The sequence below is a fragment of the Colletotrichum graminicola genome, assembly GCF_000149035.1.
Source record: "Colletotrichum graminicola M1.001 genomic scaffold supercont1.15, whole genome shotgun sequence".
Taxonomy (NCBI): Eukaryota; Fungi; Ascomycota; class Sordariomycetes; order Glomerellales; family Glomerellaceae; genus Colletotrichum; species Colletotrichum graminicola.
This window is the reverse complement of record NW_007361019.1, coordinates 266,310-284,754: the sequence shown is the minus strand read 5'-3', so window position 1 is coordinate 284,754 and position 18,445 is coordinate 266,310. Positions and strand designations below refer to the sequence as shown.

At 53.2% G+C, this 18,445-nt stretch overlaps 5 protein-coding genes across 5 annotated transcripts; 3 read left to right on the top strand and 2 right to left on the bottom strand.

Moving 5' to 3' along the window:
• Nucleotides 1–910: 910 nt before the first annotated feature.
• On the bottom strand, nucleotides 911–6,125 carry GLRG_04648 (DNA polymerase family B; the record flags this gene model as incomplete). Its single annotated transcript, XM_008095333.1, has 2 exons — nucleotides 911–5,844; nucleotides 5,891–6,125. The coding sequence occupies 2 exons, from the start codon at nucleotides 6,123–6,125 to the stop codon at nucleotides 911–913; spliced, it is 5,169 nt and encodes a 1,722-aa protein (XP_008093524.1).
• A 576-nt stretch (nucleotides 6,126–6,701) lies between these two features.
• On the top strand, nucleotides 6,702–8,093 carry GLRG_04647 (pre-mRNA-splicing factor SLU7; the record flags this gene model as incomplete). Its single annotated transcript, XM_008095332.1, has 1 exon — nucleotides 6,702–8,093. One exon carries the CDS (start codon nucleotides 6,702–6,704, stop codon nucleotides 8,091–8,093), a length of 1,392 nt encoding a protein of 463 aa, XP_008093523.1.
• Nucleotides 8,094–8,382: 289 nt separating this feature from the next.
• Nucleotides 8,383–9,175, bottom strand: GLRG_04646 (ribosomal protein S4; the record flags this gene model as incomplete). The annotated part of the gene is made up of 4 exons (XM_008095331.1): nucleotides 8,383–8,794; nucleotides 8,855–8,953; nucleotides 9,034–9,090; nucleotides 9,168–9,175. 4 exons carry the CDS (start codon nucleotides 9,173–9,175, stop codon nucleotides 8,383–8,385), a joined length of 576 nt encoding a protein of 191 aa, XP_008093522.1.
• A 365-nt stretch (nucleotides 9,176–9,540) lies between these two features.
• On the top strand, nucleotides 9,541–10,220 carry GLRG_04645 (ribosomal protein L21e; the record flags this gene model as incomplete). The annotated part of the gene is made up of 3 exons (XM_008095330.1): nucleotides 9,541–9,576; nucleotides 9,645–9,760; nucleotides 9,890–10,220. 3 exons carry the CDS (start codon nucleotides 9,541–9,543, stop codon nucleotides 10,218–10,220), a joined length of 483 nt encoding a protein of 160 aa, XP_008093521.1.
• A 1,461-nt stretch (nucleotides 10,221–11,681) lies between these two features.
• On the top strand, nucleotides 11,682–15,165 carry GLRG_04644 (ANTH domain-containing protein; the record flags this gene model as incomplete). The annotated part of the gene is made up of 5 exons (XM_008095329.1): nucleotides 11,682–11,732; nucleotides 11,808–11,938; nucleotides 11,995–12,476; nucleotides 12,529–14,939; nucleotides 15,079–15,165. 5 exons carry the CDS (start codon nucleotides 11,682–11,684, stop codon nucleotides 15,163–15,165), a joined length of 3,162 nt encoding a protein of 1,053 aa, XP_008093520.1.
• Nucleotides 15,166–18,445: the final 3,280 nt, after the last annotated feature.

Genomic DNA, 18,445 nt, shown 5'->3' with positions numbered 1-18,445 from the left:
GCACCCGTCATGTGAGGGCGACTGAGCCTTATGACAGCTGTCCGCAACAGGCGAGACGAGAGAGAGAGAGACAAGTAGTTCCGTTCAGGGCGTAGTAGGAGTTGCTAGCAGCAATAGCAGCATCGGCTGAGCAAAGAGGTAAACTTTTGGAGGAACACTATAAATTTAAACCATGAGGTGGCCTGAGGGCGAGGGGGGAACGTTCTCGAGTGCCGTGGTGTACCAAGGTATGTACACACACTACGTAATAGTGTGTGGGTGTACCTGTCTGTTGCTGGTGTGGGGGGGGAGGAGCACTCCAAAGCCCCCAAAAGGTATTACCGGGTGACCCGCAGACCGCTGTTCGCTCGGCCTGTGTGAGAACCGGTTGAGTCGGCAATGGGACATCCCTGCATTTGGTGTAGGTATCCTTCTACCCCGCGAGAAACAGATGTGTTGGGGACCCCTGGCGACAGGTACGTGTGTGAGGTCACCGAGAGCTCATTTCGCCATGTCTGCTTATTTCCCCCAAATCTCATCGCGATGCACAATATCATCAAATTGCTGAGGAGGGGAGGGAAAAAAGAAGGGAAAAAAGAGGAAGAAGAAGAAAAAGACACAAAGTCTTTATTTAGTGCGTCTAATGGCCTCCACACTTATGCGTTCAATACTTGCCTGGCCCCAAAGAAGCCCGAGAGCCACTACCGTCTACTCAAATAATTGGGGTCGTGACATCGTATACATCCTAAACTACATCATTACAATACTACAAATCGATCCCAACCAAGAGGCATTGCCCACCAACACCGCGACCACCGTTCCCGAGGTATCATCCAGTCCATCCACCCATCTGTACACGCATCGAATGCCAATATCCAACCTCGCCCGAAGAAAATTTAAACATGAAAATAAAAAGCAATACCACGACACTTCACCACTCCAGCGCGGCTCCTCCCGCCTTGGCAACCAATTCTTCAATGACCGGCTCCAGGGCACCCTTCTCCATCTTGAGCCGCGCGCCCTGTTTGACCCGCGAGTAAAATACGGGACAGTCTTTACTATCGCAAGGGACCTCTTCCACTGCAGGCATCGCCGAACAGCTGCGGCAGATCCTGACCACGTCAATGTACTTCCTCTCCTCCTGATGCAACCGCATCTGGAGGTGGTACAGCGACGAAGGCACATCATGTTGGCATTTGGAGCACATGACGCCCTCGACTTGCATCTTGACGTTGCACGAGATGCACGAGGCCGAGTTCAGATATGATTCCAGCGTCTTCTTGTTAAGCCCTCCCCGGCCGAGCGTCTGGTCGATCCGGCGGATGCGCTGAACCTTGGGCATCTCGTCGTACCATTGCCGCACGTTGACACCCACGAGATTGAATATTCTCTCCAGCGGCGGGATCAAGTTCTTGGAGATGTAATACTCTGCGTCCAGCTGGGAGTGCGAGTCCTTGAGCAGATCTTCCGGTGCCACGCAGCGGTCAATCAGCCGCGCCCCCGGAGCCCCCGTGATTACGACGTAGGGCACTCGTTCTCCGTACTGTGGTTCTGCCCGCGCATCCTCAAGCATCTTCTTCGTGCTGATAAGTGCTCCCGGTGGCGGCGGGCCCTTATCGCTATAGGTCCCCAGCTTGACCTCTCTCGCATAGCAAAAGTCCTGCACCGAAACAGACCCTCGCATGATCTTCTCACACTGCTTCTGGAAATACGACTTGACTTCGCTGAGGTTCGCCGTCTCAAAGAGGATCCTGAGGGCCTTCTCCTCAATCTTCTGCTCGGCTGGAGTCCCGTCCCGCCTGACAGTTTCAATGCCTTTGGCATCAAAGTCAGGCTTGACTTGGTCCCGGCTCTCGTACTTGTAGCCAACATACCGCTTCTTGGCCAGAAGGACGCAAGGGTGATAGACCTTTTCAAACTTGAGCTTGATCGGCCTTGGATTCATGTCCGTAATGGCCTTGACTATTTCCTCGCCGATGTCAAAGGCTTGATCCTTGGTGCGGCCCTTGAGATAGACGAACAGACTGTCTGTGTCACCATAAACCACCTCGGCGCCCCACCGGTCCTGCGAGTGGATATATGCGATGGCCCGCTCCAACGTCTCTCGTCCTGTTTGAACGATGCTGTCGGCGATTTCCGAGCATGGCATGCGGCCAGAGAAAGACGCCGAAGTGTAGCCATAGGTGACGTTCGCAAGAAGCTTCAAAGCCAGTTGTCTGTTATTGAGCAGCTGCTGAAGCGTCTTATCGTCTTTGTCTTGCTTCATCCCACTCTTGACCATCACTCGCGTCTCCAGGATCTCGCCTAGCATCTTGGCAAGAAGAGACTTGCGGATCTCGGGCCTCACAAACATCATTCCGTTGGGTGTGATGTTGATGTGGTCCTTCAGCAACTCAAGAAGACGTCTGTGCCTCTGGTACTCGGTGAAGCCCATCTTGTTCATCCCGCGCCAGTTGACGATCCTGCCAAGAAACGTTGAGTAACAAAGGTTGTAAGCAATCATGACGCTAGGGTATAGACTCTGAAAGTCGAGAACCAGGAGTGGGCTGTTGTAAAAGTCACTTTGAGGTTCCATGACTAGTGGAAGACACTCGAGTGCATTCTGGCCTCCAACTTGCTTCCTGCTGGGGGAGACAAGCATGAAGTTTTCCGGCTTAGCAATCCTGAACATGATGGATTCAACCTTGAACTGAGAGCCACGCGAGAAGACGGAGAAGAAATCCACTCCCAACAGTCTTGCCTGTTCACTGGTTCTGGGAATGAGCTCGTTTGACTCCAGTATCTGGATGTCGGTCTTTGTTCGCCCAAGGTAGTAACGTAACAGCTTGTCAAGATCCCGTTGCTTGCTACTGTTATACCACTCCGTCAAGGTCTTCCAGGAGTAGTGGGGCATGCGCCGGTGTAGAACATGCCATACGACGTTCTCCATGGTGTACTGAAGCAAATTCAGTTCTCCTCTCATGCACCGCCAGATATTGATCATGTGTCTGCCGGTTACACGAATGGTCGAGGTTGTGTTGAAGCCCCATCGGTCGTTTTCTTTACCTATGCGACCATGAGAGTTGCTTTTAGTACGAGAGAACTCGTCGCAGAGGTCGTAATCGTATTTCACACGAGCTCTTTCGATGAGATAGCCCCATGAGCTTCCATGGACCTCGTATCCTGTTAGGATGTCGGGGTCATGGCGCCTAACAATCTCCACCATTCGGACCATTAGATCAAGCTCAGAAGACTCTTCGACTACCTCTGCGGGTGTGTATCGACGTATCTTCGCGGCGAGACCTCCATCTGGTGACAAGACAACAACTCCAGCAAGAATTCCGCTTGCTGCTTCCTGACTGCTGTTGACGGTGCCGTCTGCTTTGATGGACCAAAATATACACTGAACTTCATCCTCGTCGGGATTGGGCACAAGCTTGCCCCGTGTATTGACGTGAATCTCCAGGGCCATGGTGCTCATGTATTGTGCTTCGTGCTTGACGCCGGTTGACTTTCCCTTCGGTGGGTACTTGAAAGCATGCCTGTTTTTTGGAGTTGGCCCATCAATCTGGGAGAGGTAGCGTCTTGTCGCTTGAGGGGTGCTCATGATCTTTCTAGCAGCGGTATTGCGTTTTCGCTGCACGGCATGCTTCTTGTTCCACCAATCCTGAACTTCTTTGAAAGATGGCGGCGGCTGTGCCATCTCCCAGCTCCGATATGAGCACATGTTCCCCTGCGTGGAATAGAGCGAATCTGCCTTGGGCTTATCGATTGACACATCTTGTTTATGGCCCTTGCTGGCTGCAGACGTGCCAGTCGGATCAAAGTTGGCCAGGTATGGCAGAGTGTCGCTTGCGAGGCGAAACTCTCGGCCGGCATACTCTCTGGGTCGAGCAGGGACATCCTTCTCTTCACTATAGTATGCGTCTTGGTATATCACGTCCGGAATTTGAAGGTAACTCATCGTGGATATAAGTTCTTTCGGTGCAGGAGGCAGTGAGCCAACCACAAATTGCCGTTTGGACGAGAATGCTCCGAGAGCTGTCTGGACACGGCTCAACATCGTCTCTGTTCCGACCGAATCTGTTGGCGGTGATGTTATTCGGACTTTCTTGGTTGAAACTGGTGTCTTTGGGTTGTTGATTTTTGTGTCTCTTGCTGTCAAGTTGAAGGAGACATGCTCTTGTGAGCCTGCTTCGGCGGGTTGTGAAGTTTGGGGTTGGCTCATTTGGCTTAGGCGAAGTTTGGTGTTTGGATCTTCCTGGCTTTTTACCACTGGGAAGGCCAGCTCCCGATTTTTTATGGACTTTGTTCTCGTGTTCTGTGAAAACCTTGGCGGTTCTTGAGAGTTGGGTGGCAACACTGCGACTTGTTGCTTCTCAATAATCGCTTCAGCATTCAAGACACTTTTGACGAGGGCTCGCGGCGCAGGTGTGACAGCACTAAACGGCCCTGGCAACACGCTCTTGGTCCGTTTAGTCGAGGGAAGCGTTGCATCCGGTGACAAGCATCGTTTCACTGATGCCGGTCGCGGGAGACTTGAACAAGTCTCTCCTTTCACTCTGGACACGAGCCCTTCTTCTTGGGCCGTACCAAGAATATCGTCCCAAACTGGTACGATTGGTGGGTAGCCAATTTTCAGCCTGCTAGTATAGACGCCCTCATACTGAGGAAGCGGGAGGTTGGATTGCAGTTTGTGGATCGCTTTGTTGGCAAGCAACCCTTCCTCCTCGGTAAGATTCGTGGACTCCTCGTTCGCAGGAACATCTCCTTGCTTGTCCGACGGACGTTTCTTACGATCAACGGCACGTTTTATTGGACCGCTCTTCTGCAACTTCCGTTTTCCCATCTGAATAAGAGCTTCTTCGTCAGAATCGACGGGATATGAATCAAAGTTGTCGGCGCCTAGATCAAGAACGCCCTGTTCGTCAACGTCTATGCTGCTTGCACGATTGTTGATGGCTGATCCATGGTTCAATGGCAAACCGAGGGCTGGCAGAAGATTTGTAGGATAAAGGTCCTCAACGGATTGAAACGCTGTCTTGACCGTAGACTCCAGTGGCGTCTGCTTGACGAATGTCTCAAACTTTGGCTCTGATTGATCTTCTGAGTCTTTCTCTGACTCGATAAGCTTGACGACTTCATCTTTATACTCTGCTTCGTGGATCCACCCTTGCGGTTGCGAGTCACGTGCATTGGCCGACATGGAAATCAAGACTTCCGCTGGGAATGGGCTGCTGTCGGGATCAGCGTTGGGCATTTTCAGTTTCCGGCGACGAGTCTCGTCTTTCCAGAGTCCAGCCATACTGTAGACCATTTTCGCATCTAATGGAAGCGGCTTGACACGCTCAACAAAATCATGATGAAGACGACGCTCTTTTACCATGTGTCGGTTCATGATGTTCTGGACGCATATGTCAACCTCAACCGAGCAATGACTGATCCTGGGCAGACTAGGATCATTGAGGACCCGGGTGGGGGGGATTGTCCGATCATGCCATATATGTTCGGAATTGCCTTCTTCCTCAAAGGATGGAACAGGAGCTCTGAAATAAACATCAGACACATCCAGGTAGCCACAGCCGTATAAATTGTAGTCAGTCATAAACTGCAACAGGTACTGAAGATGAGCTTCGTAGGGCTGAAATTTCCTCTTCAGGATGACGCCTTGCTGAAGCAGGTCGGCCAGTCTTGTCATGACTATAGGGTTGAACATGTAGATTTTGAGGAAGAATCGGTAGCCCACGTGAAAGCCATAGAATGGGACTCCCTTAACGAGGGTTATGCGAGCGACAAACTTGGCGTTTTCTCCGTACTGGTCACGCCTGTAGCTAACAGCCAGGGCATGGTCAATGGACAAATGAAGACGATAGATGTACGCTCCGACTTATTATGGTCAGCAAAGCCTTGGCCTTTAGTAAGATTCACTTACCCTCTTCAGGCTCCAGACTGCCTTGGTACTCGACGTAAAGGTAAGGGAAGGCGCCGTGAATATGCGCGCAGACTTTTTGTCCCGTCTCAGTGGAGCCGAATACCCTCACAACTGGGATCTTCGGTCCCCTCTTCGCTTGCGCAGGGCCGACATCGTTTCTCAGCTGTGGATCATAATGCGTCGGAGTCGCTTGATAGTGATCGATGCAGTTCAGTCTCACTCGGAACAAGTCCATGATGAATGCCGACGAGCTTCATGGACACCCAGGTGGCGTTATTGAGGAGAATTTCATGATAAGAAAGAATAAGAACCAAATCGGCGTATGTTGGGATCGTTTGTGCCAGTTAGCAGAGGGTGCCGCGACGCGACAAGGTCGTGTTATTTCAGGAACCACGCGCGTGCAAGCTCCCATGTCTACGCCCAGAACCCGCGAGGTCACGTGGCTTGTGGGCTCGATAAGATAAGAGCCATGCTAAAGAGTACACATATGGCGAGCATCATGGCCAAATCAGAAACAACTAGACAGGCACCAGCTTTGACAATTTCCTCAATATTTCCGCTGTTTACTTCTCATATATAAGCCGTAAAATGAATGTTATACATAGAATGAACAACACATTGAACATGGAGAAAACTCAGCAACAACCTTAAGCCTGGTTTCGCTTGACACTGAAGCTTTCAGGCAATATGGTGATTACGTAATGAATATGGCTTTACGCTCAGCACCCAAACTCAAAATCCCCCCCGAGATGCGCCCTTCGACTTTCACACAGCAACAATTCTCGAAAATCAACAGCAGCGATTCGTCAAAATGCCACCACCGCCCCCCCGAAAACCCGATCCGAAGGCTTCTGCGGCCTCGAAAGAAGAAAACATATACATCCCCTCGTTTATCAGTAAACGTCCTTTTTATGCAGGCGAAGAAGGAGACGATCAGACAGACTACCTCGAACATCAACGTCTGCAGAAGAAGAAAGATGAGCAGTCACAATGGTACGACCGTGGTCGAAAGTCGGGCCCCGCAGCCACGAAATATCGTAAAGGGGCATGCGAAAACTGCGGCGCCATGACGCACAAGGCCAAGGATTGCCTGAGCCGACCACGTGCGAAAGGTGCAAAGTGGACTGGCAAGGACATCCAGGCGGATGAGGTCGTCCAGGATGTTAAGCTAGGCTGGGATGCCAAGCGTGATCGTTGGAATGGATACGATCCTAAGGAATATCGTAACGTCGTGGAGGAGTTCAACCAGATGGAACAGCTGAGGAAGGCTGCTCTAGCCAAGGACGGAGCGGAAGACGAGCAGGACGACGGTGACAAGTACGCCGAGGAGAATGATATGAGCAAGCATCAAAGTACGGCCACTCGCCAGCTCAGAATACGAGAAGACACAGCCAAGTACCTGGTTAATCTCGATCTCGAGTCAGCCAAGTACGATCCGAAGACGAGATCCCTGGTCGATGCTGGCGCAACCGCAGACAAGGCCGCGGATCTTTTCGCGGAGGAGGGCTTTCTGCGAGCTTCGGGCGACGCGAGCGAGTTCGAGAAGGCACAAAGGTACGCCTGGGAAGCCCAGGAAAAGAGTGGCGATACCACGAAGCATTTGCAAGCAAACCCCACAGCCGGAGAATTCTACAGGAAGAAGGAGAAGGAAGAGGCCGAAAAGAAGCGGGCCGAGCAGGAGAGGAAGCTCAAGGAGATGTACGGCGACAACTCGCAGTACACGATGCCCGAGGAGATGAAGAACCTCATCACGGAGTCCGAGAAGTACGTTGAGTACGACGAAAGGGGTCTCATCAAGGGCGCGCCCAGGGTGATCGCCAAGTCAAAGTACCCCGAAGACGTCTACATACACAACCACACATCCGTCTGGGGAAGCTGGTGGTCAAATTTCAAATGGGGCTATGAGTGCTGTCACTCCGTGGTGAAGAATAGCTACTGCACTGGTGAGGAAGGCAAGCAGGCCTGGGAAGCATCTGAAAGACAGCGGACCGGTGCGATGTTGGTTCAAGAGGAGAAAACGACAGATACTCCCGAGGCTGATAAGCCGGAAGATGAGCCCCTGGTAAAGAAGTCTGTGAGTAAGCGCACTGCGGAAGAAATGATGGGAGGTGTCCCGGAGGAAGAGATGGAGGAGTACAGGAGGAAACGTACAGCCGCAAACGATCCGATGGCAAAGTTCCTAGGCAAGGATGAATTGGTTTGAGGGTAGACTACTTAGGTTATTTGCATTTGACAAACATGATACCCATTTCCCTGTCAAGTTCGCGTGCTGGCATGCAAGAGCTTCTCTTGATTTGTGTGCCCTGAATGACAAGCAAAGACTTTTATAACATTCATTGGTGGTATCCGTATTTGATGCAATCATTCCATTTTGCCTCTGGTGAACGCCGTGACTATGAACACCCCGATTCCCGTGGTTGGTTATGATTTCCAGCCATTCTTCTCCCAGAGCTTTTTTGTGTGACCAATCCTTAGCATAAATGGCGATGCATTTACTCCTCATCCTCCTCCTCGTCACCACCGTCGGCCTTCTCAGCGGCCTTGGCCTTCTTTCTGCGGACACGACCGGGACGGCCACCGCCGAAGGGAGAGGTGAGGGCGAAGTCAATGTGCTTCTGGGAGTCGAGACGGACGATGAACGAAGGGACGTTGACGATCTGCTTGCCGACGCGGATGTGTCTCTGGCGGATGAGGACACGGGCGTGGTGGATAGACTTGGCAAGGCCGAGCTTGTAGACGCAGGTCTGGAGGCGGCGCTCAAGGAAATCCTCAACCTTGAGGGCAAGGACGTAATCGAGCTTCATGCGGGACTCGTCGAGGACACCGACGCGCACGAGACGGCGAATGAGGGCATTTCCCTCGAAGAGGCGCTTGGGGTCCTTCTCGTCAAGGGTCAAGAGCTGACTGCGTGGTATGTTAGCGGAAATAATGCACCACAAACAGCGAATGCAGCAGTCAACCTACCGGGCAGCACGACGGATCTTGGAGAGGGTAAGCTGGACACGCCAGACCTCACGCTTGTTGCGGAGACCGTACTCGCCAACGAGCTTCAACTCGGAGTCCCTATCATCGTATCGAAGTCAGTTGTTGAATTCACGACGTAAACAGAGCAAGCTCTAGTTCAGTGGCCGGAGAATACTGACAGACGGGCGGCCTCGAAGGGGCGACGGGGAACCTTGGAGGTCTTGGAGTAGGTGAGACTGTTGCGCCAGCTGTTAGCATAATGTGATTCTCCATTGCGACATGCGCATGAGGAGTGCGATCGGTCGTTACTTACGGCGCCATCTTGCCGACTCGTCGATATCCTTCGGGATTTGTTGGTTGACGAAGAGCAAATACAAGATCGAGAAGTTCTTTCGATATTTCCCAAGGTCAAACAAACCACTGACAAAAATTACGCTGTGGGGAGCGAGCGAGGGCTGGCTAGAGGGTCAGTTTAGTGGGTCCTTTCCTACATTCGCCTAGGTATCACGTGCAGTGCCCTTTTCCCACCGACCAGGCGATGCAAAAAATCGGCACCTGAGTCAGCAATAAGCACACGAAATTCCTGGGCCGTTTTCGCCTTTGCTTGTCTGGAACTTCCGTGATCTTTCCAAGACCCGACAACACTATCACCAAATTCCGCCCTTCACGACAACCACACCGGCAAAATGGGTCACCCAGCGGGTCTTCGCGCGGGAACGCGCGTACGTACTGCCCTGCCTCGAGATATTATTGCATTGCGGCCGGATTGCTGACGGTTTTGGCGTTGCAGTATGCGTTCAGCAGAAACTTCCGTGAGAAGGGTATGATCAAGCTCTCCACGTACCTCCGCGAGTACCGGGTTGGCGACATTGTCGACATCAAGGCCAACGGTGCCGTTCAGAAGGGGTAAGCGAATTCTCGACTCTCGAATCAAGCGTTATGCGACAAGGACATATCGGAGATGGGGACTTTTCCACCACCTGGAAGGAGCGTTGGCATGCGCGCACACAAATGGCTGACATATTGGAATTGCAGTATGCCTCACAAGGTCTACCACGGCAAGACCGGTGTCATCTACAACGTCACCAAGTCCGCCGTCGGCATCATCATCTACAAGAAGGTGAAGCACCGCTACATCGAGAAGCGCATCAACATCCGCGTCGAGCACATCTCGCCCTCCCGTTCGAGAGACGACTTCCTGCGCCGCGTCAAGGAGAACGCTGCGCTGAAGAAGCAGGCCCAGGCCGAGGGCAAGGCCCTCCAGCTTAAGCGTCTCCCTCTCATGCCCCGTGAGGCCCGCACCGTCGACTTCAAGGAGAACAAGCCCGAGACTGTCACCCCTCTCCCTTACGAGACGACGATTTAGAGTGTCTTTTGGGGGGTTTGGCGGTTCTTCTTTTGCATGGGGTGTTTACGTGAGGAACGAAAAGGATTTCTAGCATGGAAAGGCATCACATCACGTTTTCGGCAACGTCCATAGGGAATGGAAAAAAAAAACCAATGGCACATCGTTGTTCACACCTACATGAGGGGATGTCACTTGTGCGCCCCGTTGGCCACTACGTGATCGTGCCGCGAAGCTTCATGGTTGTTAGCCTGAGCTAGGGGCATGTTACGAATTCCGGTGTCTAGGTGTTGTGTGTTCGTGGGAATCACGGCCATTCCGAATGAGTACGAAAGCCAAGCGAATAGTTTGCCCGTCGGGCTCTCATGATACCCTCAGTCGAATGAAGAACAAGACGTTGTAAAATGCTTCAACTGTTTTGCTGAGCTGTGACCGTCCACAAGGTACCTATGCTGAGGCTATGTTCGGGCGTAAAAAACAAAAGAAATTGCTGTACAATATCCGTCTCACACTGTACAAATTGTCCGAGTATTGATTGACCCCTCATCTGCTTTTTCCATCTCAGGCGACCGGCCAGATCATGCAAAAAAGCTACACATCTTCTGCCGATGACCAGTGTCACATAACCTTCGGCGAATGCGCTGAACACTCGACGCCAGCGTCTGCAATTCGTAGGGCCCCCGATTGGCATTGGCCGTATTCTCCATATGAGTCCTAGCGACTAACACGAGCTTGTCGGTTCGCACCTTGACACAAGCAGTTGCGTTTCCACGAATGCGTTCCAGAAGCACACCCCCTATGTTTTACTTTGGCTTGATACCCGCCAATCATTTGCACTTGTCATTAGGGTACTTTATTGACTGCTCGCCATCGTCTCAAACGTGGGAATCTCCTATTAGATCGAGCGCAGCAATCGGGTATTGAGAGGAGGCGCAGGGGCCTTTTGGGGCCAACTCTGGCTGCTGAACCCCACCATTATCGTCATCAGACCAGGCGTCGGCCTGGAGCTTTGGGTGCTTGGCCGCCGCTGGGGCGCTACTGGAAGGCACGCTGACACTGTCGCCTCCGCCGGATTAGCATTGTTCCATGCTTTTCATGCCCAATCCGCCCCAAACTAAGCCGGATCGCAAACGACGACGTCTTGGCGCACTCCCCCGGAGCTTGCGCAAGTTGCAGAACCCAGCCACACTCGAGCTTCTCCAGACATTTTAGGAGCTTGGTCAACGCTGACGACTCTTTCCGCCTCTTCCACTTGGCACGGAAGTCCCATTCTATCTTCTCTTTGTCAAATTCAACAGTGCATTCATTTCCCCCGAAACACATTGCTTCCCAGTGATACTTGGGCAGCTCTGCGTGCACGTGGAGCTCTCTCCTCAACCCGTGGGGAGACGTCATTTCCTCGAACCATCAGAAACCCGCCCCCAATAACCCCCATCCACCTCCGACAACACCCAGCGACCCCGCGTAGAGAATCTCGCCAAAATGGCCGCCGTGCCTGATACCAGGCACACCAAGTCCGTTTCTCCCCTGCCTGTGAGATATGGCGGTCCAATGCTGGATGTTTAAGTCTTTGCGACTGTGCACTGACACTTTTCAAGGACCGATCAGGAGTTGGCGATCAACATCAAGAAGGCAACGAACCCCGACGAGACCGCGCCGAAGCGAAAACATGTCCGTAGCTGTATCGTGTATACCTGGGACCACCGGTCCTCCCAGGCCTTCTGGACGGGGATGAAGGTGTAAGTGTGGCGCCCCTGCAAGTGGGAGGGCTTCCGCTAACAAGGACGCAATGCAGCCAGCCAATTCTCGCCGACGAGGTCCAGACGTTCAAGGCCTTGATCACGGTTCACAAAGTTCTTCAGGAAGGACACCCCAACACTTTGAGAGAGGCTATGGCGCAGAGGGGCTGGATCGATAGCTTGAACCGCGGCATGGGCGGAGAAGGAGTTCGAGGATACAGCCCCCTGATCCGAGAATACGTCTACTACCTCCTGGCGAAACTCTCCTTCCATCAGCAGCATCCCGAGTTCAACGGGACGTTCGAGTACGAGGAATATCTGAGCTTGAAAGCCATTAACGATCCCAACGAGGGCTACGAGACAATCACCGACCTGATGACGCTGCAAGACAAGATTGAGCAGTTCCAGAAGTTGATCTTCTCCCACTTTCGTCACGTTGGCAACAACGAGTGTCGGATTTCCTCCCTGGTCCCCCTCGTGCAGGAGAGCTACGGTATCTACAAGTTCATCACAAGCATGCTGCGTGCCATGCACTCAAGTAGGCGCCCCCTTGACTGATGGCAAAGACCAGCTCTGCTAACTTGACCCAGCTACTGGTGATGCCGAAGTGCTCTCGCCTCTGCGTGAGAGATACGATGCACAGCACTACCGTCTTGTCAAATTCTACTACGAGTGCTCGAACTTGCGCTACTTGACCAGCTTGATTACGATTCCGAAGTTGCCGCAAGATCCTCCCAATCTTTTGTCGGAAGACGATGAGGCGCCTGCGTTGCCGGCTCGGCCAAAGCAGGAAATTGAGAGACGCCCGACCCCACCTCCTGAACCAAAATCCCAAGAGCCCGACGACATCTCCGAGTTCTGGAAGAACGAGCTGGAACGCCAGAACCGGGAGTACGAGGAGCAGCAGAGGGTGCTCGAGGAACAGCAACGGAACCAGATGATGATGCAGCAACAGGCGCAAGAGCAAGCTCAAAGGGAGTTTGAGGAGCAGCAACGCAGACTGGCGGAGCAGCAGCGTCGTGAGCAAGAGGCCTTGATGCAGCAACAGTTGCAATACCAGACTCAGGGCCGACTCGCGGAGCTTGAACAGGAGAACTTCAACGCCAGAGCCCAGTACGAGCGGGATCAGCTGATGCTTCAGCAGTACGACCAGAGGGTGAAGGCATTGGAGAGTGAGCTGGCTCAGATTCAGGGACACTTTGGCCAACAAATTACGAGCAAAGACGACCAAATCAGAGCTCTTCAGGAGCAGGTCAACACGTGGCGCACGAAATACGAGGCCCTCGCGAAACTCTACTCTCAGCTCCGCCACGAGCACTTGGATCTGCTGCAAAAGTTCAAGTCTGTACAGCTGAAGGCTGCCTCTGCCCAAGAAGCCATTGAACGCCGGGAGAAACTAGAACGTGAGATCAAGACGAAGAACCTCGAGCTTGCGGACATGATCAGAGAAAGGGATCGTGCCCTTCACGACAAGGATCGTCTGGCAGGGGCAAACAAGGATGAGGTTGAGAAGCTCAAGCGCGAGCTGCGCATGGCCCTTGACCGGGCTGACAACATTGAGAGGAGCAAAGGAAACGAGCTCTCAACGATGCTGTCCAAGTACAATCGCGAGATGGCTGACCTCGAGGAGGCTCTGCGTCTCAAGTCCCGAGCTCTGGATGATGCCCAGGCGAAGCTCAGAGATGGCAGCTCGGACCTGGAGCAGCTCCTCCGCGACAAGGAAGAAGAGTTGGAGGTGTACAAGGCGGGCATGGATCAGACCCTTATCGAGCTCAACGAGCTCAAGCTGAACCAGGGCGACACGGACACCGTCATCGACGGACAGATAGATACCTTGATCATGGCCAACCTCGACAAGATCAACGACATTATTGATTCCGTATTGCAGTCGGGTGTGCAGAGAGTAGACGACGCGCTCTACGAGTTGGACTCCACGATGCAAGCCGGAAACCAGAACGCCTCGCCATCATACGTCTTATCTCAAATCGAGAAGGCTTCCTCGAGCGCAATGGAGTTTGCCACCGCCTTCAACAACTTCATTGCCGATGGCCCCAACGCCACGCATGCGGAGTTGATCAAGGCTATCAACATTTTCGCGGGGGCTATTGCTGATGTCTGCAGCAACGCAAAGGGTATCACTCGCCTGGCGACCGACGAGAAGAAGAGCGACGCCTTGATGAACGGCACCCGGCAGTCTGCTGCTTCCACCGTCAAGTTCTTCCGCGGCCTCCAGAGCTTCCGTTTGGAGGGCATGGATCCCATCCAGAAGACCGACGTCGTCATCAACAGCAACAACGATGTGCAGATGAACTTGCAGAAACTCAACAAGCTTGTTGAGACCTTTGCGCCGAACATGGGCAAGCTCGCTGGCAAGGGCGACTTGGGAGACATTGTCGACCAGGAACTTAGCAAGGCTGCCGATGCTATTGCTGCTGCTGCTGCTCGTCTGGCCAAGCTCAAGAACAAGCCGCGCGACGGCTACTCTACCTACGAGCTCAAGGTGCACGACGGCATTCTCGACGCAGCCATGGCCATCACCAACGCCATTGCACAGCTGATCAAGGCTGCCACCGTGACCCAGCAAGAGATTGTGCAAGCAGGGCGTGGCTCGTCCTCGAGGACCGCCTTCTACAAGAAGAACAATAGGTGGACTGAGGGTCTCATCTCAGCTGCCAAGGCAGTCGCTGGATCGACTAACACCCTAATCGAGACCGCGGACGGCGTCTTGTCGAACCGAAACAGCCCTGAGCAACTCATTGTGGCATCTAACGACGTTGCAGCATCCACCGCCCAGCTCGTCGCCGCCAGCAGAGTCAAGGCGGGCTTCATGTCCAAGAGCCAGGAGAACCTCGAGCAGGCCAGCAAGGCCGTCGGCGCTGCCTGCAGAGCGCTCGTGCGCCAAGTGCAGAGCATGATCAAAGACCGCAACGCAGACGACGAGTCGGTCGACTATTCGAAACTCGGAGCCCACGAGTTCAAGGTCCGGGAAATGGAACAACAGGTACGTTATTACTGCTTGCGTGATTCAACTGAATGTCACAAGACGCTTCCGTCGCAGCCGCTCTGTTTTGGCAACTGGTACTTGCTTTACGAACAGTAGGAGGGAAATATGCTAATGTTTATCGCGCTACTTTATTTAGGTCGAGATCCTACAGCTGGAGAACGCCCTCTCGGCAGCAAGACACAGGCTAGGGGAGATGCGCAAGATCTCCTACCAGGAGGAGTAGACATGGCCTACGCTCGTCATTGTTTCAAGTCGGGCCCCGTGGGAGGAAAAGAGACGGGTAGAGCTCGTTGGATTGTGGAGCCGATTTATCGCATTTCGGTGTTCGGTCGTTTATTCTCTCTCCTTTAAGGAGGCGTTTATTTACCTACCTTTCTTTAAGGGATCTCCCCCTTAGTATTGCGGACTGGGGGGTACATCGCGGGCTGGTGGCGGGGTCTCTTGTCATTGTGGCTTGATAGTTCTTTCGACTTTATTGACATGCGTGAGCATTTGCGTTATCTCCCACTGAAATCAATAAACGGGAAAGTGCCTTTGGTTCTGGCACTGCCCCGGTGTCTGTTACGTCCCCTTGGCTTTCACGGTTTGACATTGCCGTTGTCATGGCTGGGATGAAGGATCCCGGGATTCGAGATTGCGGGTGGTTCAATCTGTAGGTCCGGCCAACAAGCAAGGCCTGTACTACATGAATGAGGAGAAAACACCTGTTCCAACGCCTTGATACGGCTGGACTGAGGCGGGTATCACTGTTGAACCACGAGGCGGGATGTGGAGGACAAGATGGTGCGGCATTTGGACACCACCTACCTTCCCCCCGGGGTTCTTGACGTGGCGTCTGAGAGACTCCAGGTTGGGGAAATCGATACAGACCTGAAAAGCAGTACTCTACTAGACTCCCCCCTCAAGTATTTTTATGTGAGCCGCCGAGTGCTCACGCAGCGCCGGCACCGCTGGGATGCTTTGAGCCACGGTTATCCCCCCCAAACACGGCGGAGTCCTTACAAAGACGTGGGTGCTATCCAGGGAGACACGTTGCGGCACTACCTCATGGCAATGGAGACCTTATCGCGAACCATGACCCCGCCCCCCTCTTCGGCCCGTTCTTAATAAGATACCGCCCGTTTTCAGCATGGGGTCCACCGCCGGGCCGTTTTACTTTCACTACTCGGCCAAATTCTTATGCTATTACCCCTGAATTCGCTAAAGATGTCCGAATTGGACGAAGGGAGGAGGGTGACAATATTCTCAGGCGGTTCTTTTGGCGCCGGGCACGGAGCCGGAGAGAGACCTGGCGCTCCGGGGCCATCCATGGTTCCGTTCTGGCTACTTCAAGCTCTGTTGATAAAGGTTCTAGACTGACAGGTCACCGCCAGCCTTGGGTAGGAGCCCAGGCCCGTCTCCATCGCCCTCCGTTTGTTCCATGGCCCCCGACTGGTTTTTGTGTATCTGATCTTCTCAGCGTCTAGGCAAGACGGATGCCCGTGCAAGCATAGGTCCGAGCATCAATGCAGGCAGCGGGTTGAGGTGATCATCGTTGTTGCGATGTCGCCACGACTTCGTTGACAGGGTACTGTTCCTGACCCTGTGGATTGGGCCGGTCCGGTGAACAACCCCGGTGCTTAAGCGTGCTGGAGGCAAAGCATGACACTTGTCTTGTCACAGAGCCTCTACAGACGGCGATCCTCGATCGACTACCGGGTTATTTGTGAAGAATGCCTGTTTTTGTTGAATTGATATTGGCTATGACTCCTGGATCTTGCTCACAAGTTTGCCTGCTTGCTCGAGACACCAAAAGTTGCCGCCACTATCGTTCAGAGAGGACAGTTTGCCCAGCTTTATGGCATGGTCTCGTGCCAACGCCTTCGTTTCCTCCCCGACCTCCCCACCAAGCTTTGCCCCTTCGACCCCGGTCTCTTAACCCTACTCGGAGGGCAGAGTGTTATTTGGTCCTGAAGTTGAGTCAGGTGAGAGGGTCGATCATGAGTTTGTCGTGCGGGTTTTAGAGGGCAAAATATCGGTGTGGCGAGGAGGCACTGCAGGTGATCTGAGTAGGGTATAGCCTAGTCATGACCGCCGGCTAAGAGATCATAAGGCGCCTCTTCCGTGGGTTTCTGGTATCCAAGGTGGACCTGGGCCGTTGGAGATTATCGGATTGCAGCCTATCATCGATCCTCGCAACAGATCGCTATGGCGCCAAACATGTACATGATATTTCTCAAACATGAGTTTCTCAAGCGCGACCGTACATCTCGCCAATCATCTTCCATTAGAAATAGCGCGTGTCCCGCGCATGTGACAGAGCCTTCGCGTGATGAGTTTTCATTGGTAACGTAGCCTCGTTCGTATTCCGGGGGCGGCACAGTCTACCCTGTTGGCCGAGGGCAAACAAACTGCGCTCTGGCCCTTGATAAAAGCGCGCCTAGCGCGAGTCTGCTGCCTATCAATGAGCGGTGTCAATGTGATGCGCTTGCTCGTGGTAGATTGCATGCTTTTCTGCGTGCCGCTATCATCGGCTGTGCCTCAATTTCCATCCTATTTCGGAGGCTATCAGATCGAGAGTGCAATTCCCGCTTGGCTCAATGGTCCCCTGCGGAGAATAGGGTCCCAGGGACTGACAGATCGGTGTGGAAAGTTACTGTGTCTGAAACCGGTTCAGGCCAAAGGAGGGCGGTGCTTCGAATTGATTATCTCTCGACCAATGCCATGCTAGTAAACAGCCAAGAGCCCTGAATGCCAACTGCATTCGTATTGGCGAACATGAAAGGCAGGCCGCGGACCAGGAAGGATCCAAGAAGAGGATGTTGTCATCTCTTGATCTACACAAGTCGCCCTCGCACTGCTCTAGCGTAGAGAAACACAGACCATGCGGCGCCACATTCTTGGCTGACATCTGTCCCCCACGGCTCAGCGGTCATGTAGTGTATAGCTGTGTGTGTTTTCGACTGGTAGCCTGACTTGGCAAGGAGATACGGGGCTGTATCAAATGCCGGATACAAAACATTCGGGTGTCTATTGGTCTGGCGTTCGGGAGAGCTGCAACCATAACCTCCGCTGACGACCTCTTGGACAGAAACTAGGCGGCGCTAGGAGGCCGCTGTCATCGTGCCGGCCCTATCGGATGGCGGTCGTTGAATGTCAGCTGGGTCTCACTCCACCGTCTTCGATTTCAAATCCGCCACCTATCGTGCGTACGTTGACGAATCGGCATGGAGGCCGCTTCTTCAAAAAGCCTTGCAGAGAAGCAGGGAGCAGAAGAGAGGCACAGTAGCGATGTTCTAATGCTCGAGGGCGTATAGTTTACCGCTTACTGGATAGTACTAGCGGGTATCAGGGCGCTTATTAAATCAAAAAGGGCCGCGCGCATGACCTTCAGAGGCGAGCGGGGGTCGGGTGTCGTCAACATTTGCTTCGCTCTGGTCGACAAATATCTAATGTCGGTGAGAGGAGGGTTTCGTACCCATCTGTTCAAGACATTACCTAGTACCGACGTAGACTGGCGGTTG